This window comes from Chelonia mydas, chromosome 3 (genome assembly GCF_015237465.2).
Source record: "Chelonia mydas isolate rCheMyd1 chromosome 3, rCheMyd1.pri.v2, whole genome shotgun sequence".
Lineage (NCBI taxonomy): Eukaryota > Metazoa > Chordata > Testudines > Cheloniidae > Chelonia > Chelonia mydas.
This window is the reverse complement of record NC_057851.1, coordinates 62,257,930-62,260,737: the sequence shown is the minus strand read 5'-3', so window position 1 is coordinate 62,260,737 and position 2,808 is coordinate 62,257,930. Positions and strand designations below refer to the sequence as shown.

The 2,808-nt window shown below is 38.5% G+C and overlaps 1 protein-coding gene across 5 annotated transcripts in view; it reads right to left on the bottom strand.

The window, feature by feature from the left end:
- Nucleotides 1-1,661: 1,661 nt before the first annotated feature.
- Nucleotides 1,662-2,808, bottom strand: part of DOP1A (DOP1 leucine zipper like protein A) — a 94,967-nt gene continuing 93,820 nt past the window's right edge. For all 5 annotated transcript variants that reach the window (XM_027821334.3, XM_027821335.3, XM_037894385.2 and 2 more), the window contains one exon: nucleotides 1,662-2,254. In XM_027821334.3, coding sequence (XP_027677135.2) covers nucleotides 1,949-2,254 — 306 coding nt within the window. In that variant the 3' untranslated portion in view covers nucleotides 1,662-1,948. The remainder of the gene's footprint in view (nucleotides 2,255-2,808) is intronic.

Genomic DNA, 2,808 nt, shown 5'->3' with positions numbered 1-2,808 from the left:
TTAAAAAAAAAATTCTTATACCTTATCCGTAATGCTCAGAGAATTGGGATTTTTTTAAGCCTTGTTGGACCTTTTTGCTTCTGTTGAAGTACAATATCAGAACTGGAGTTAAGTGACATGCTCCATCTAATCAACCAGGGAATAGGAACCAGCTCTCATAATACCCAGTGTGGGTACCCTACCCATTGGCTGCACTGCTAACCCGAACTGATTATCATCAGATGGTGTGAGAAACCTCTAGCTGACTGCTGCTAAGGAGACAGAACTATTACATTGCCTACCACAATTATCAGTGCTGGATAGCAGAATCACAGTAAATGGTTGGTTAAGGGACACAGAACTCTTCTCTAAGCCACATACTCTGTTCATGAAAAAGGTTTGCACATCACTACAAGAGATTTAGACCTTTTGTATTCCCAAAGAAGCACAGAACTTCACCTATTACAACTGCTGAAACTGGATTTCGTGTCTAGAGACAATTTAGAAATTCTCTTTTTAAATCTACTTTTCTACTCTAGCTTCTCTTCATGTAGAATACAGACAGTATCCACAAGCTGGCACTGTGCCATGAGACTTTACAACCCTTGTTTTACTTTAGTTTGCAGCGGTACATTGTCCCTTTGCTTGGTGTCCTTCAATTTTGAGAGCAGGTAGAACGCTGCCTTGTACAAGAATCCTGCTTTCTGCAAGGATTTATTCATTTGAGTTCTGGCTATGTATGGGCCAAATAGTACACAGGCATACCATCATACAGCTCTATGGTTCCACATTTGCTAAGCTAGTGTGTAGTCACTTCCTTTTTAACTGATGCTGAGCAGACCTTATGTTGCTGTTTTCAGCTGTTAACCAGGCCAGTGCTCACCTCTAAAACTTTAAAGACTGTTTCCCAGATGTACCTGTCCTCAAGTGCTCTTTCAAGCACCTCAGCTGTATTACACAATGTTGTGTAAATGACTGTAACCACATAGCAGAGAACACTAACATTTAGGTCCCAGTTTGCCTGTCCCTTCCCAGCCTGATATTTCACTCTTTAATACTAGAAATTGAATTCCATGCTCCATTTGTTGTCTCTCATTTTGAGATTTCTGTGCTCACATTTATACCTCAGTAGGAAGAAAGTTACTGTATCCTCTGCTAGGGACAGATTAGTCTTTCCAACCCACAGAGACACAACAGAAGCTGCTGTTCAACATTCTCCGATGTCAATTTCATTTCCCCTTACTCCCTGAAGAAATCTGTCCTAGCTGAGACTTTCTAGAATGTATATAAAGTGAAGCTTAGGGCTAAACCTCAGGGGAATCCATTTCATAACAAATTTCTCATGTGATTCAAGGAAATATTGAGTGGCATGTACTAGTGGCAGATAGCAATAGTATGTAACTTAATCCTTTAAATGTCTGGTCTTAATGGACAGAACTGAAGTATTTTAGTAATGTGTTTGATAATTCTTGCTTCAGCACAGGCAAAGCACCTTTCATTTTAATGCTATATAAACTCTTTGGGTAGGTGCATAGTACATATGCATGACCCACAGAGAAATAGACTAGGGACCATCACTCGAGAACTAGCAGATTGCCAGTTTAACGATTGCTGAGAAAAAGTGTGTCAGCAACTTCTGATGAGTTAGAGAAACTGTGAACACAAAGAAACTGGAAACAAAGTGAAAAATGTGCAACTTGTATTTTGTAGTTTGTTTAGACAGAACTCAAGACGACAAAACACAGCTACTGTAAATATTAGGCACCATAATCAATATGAGCCAACAATATTTAAACTTGATTCAGGCCACATCCAGAATTGGTCTCATATTTACAAATATTTAAATTAAATATAACCTGAAGTGTTCATTACATACAGAGTAAGAAAAGAAAACTATACAACTCTGAAAGATATAGCATTTCATTTAAACAATTACATTAGTTTTAAGCTGAACAGTACCACTTATAGCTCACGTTTTTATGACACCTTCCAGAAAATCCTTCTCAACCATCTCTTCAATTTTTTGCCTTGCTTTGCTGGAGAATGTTTTTTGGTTCTCCATTTTTATGTCCTTATTGGGGAAAGAATTTGGGTAAAGGACAGGGCTCCCTGAGTGTCCAACACATCTGCTTGTGACCTTGCTATTAAAAACCTGACTGAGTACATTGAAGAAAGGGAGAAGCTGCTCAATGCTGCGGACGGTATAGATAGTTAACAGCAAATGACCTGGTTCCCAACTTAACGTTTTCCCTGAGCTGTCCTCCTCTGGGTTTTTCTGTAAATACAGATAAATATGAAATAGTAGAGAACAACACCCAAAAGCAAAATACATAGGACAATAAGAGATTAAAACATTTCAGTACGTTGTTACCAGCAGAACAGCTGCTAAATGCTGCCCTCTCCGTTTGGAACAGTCATATCCTGGAGATACACTAAGTCATCTATTAAAGCAGACTTGTTCTTTGGCATCAGTGTTCTTATCTCAGCCTGTTGCCAATATTACTGATGATACAAATCCCAGAACAGAGACATTAAAATAGAAATTAAACATTTTTATTGGAGAGCAACAGTCCTGCTATTTCAGGAGATCAGCTGTGCAAAGACATTTATTTCTATAATAATGTTTGCTAACATATGTCTGACATTTAGAGTCCAAACAGACATCATTTCTCACAGAGCATGAAAGTTAAATTACTTACCTGAAATGTATGTCTCTCAGAAGACATTGTCCACACACTTAGGTTACGTATGTGTGCTCTGGGCATTGTTTGACAGAAGAAATTTCTGGAACCCCACCACTAAAGGCAGCAGTCATAAGCCAAAAGTTTG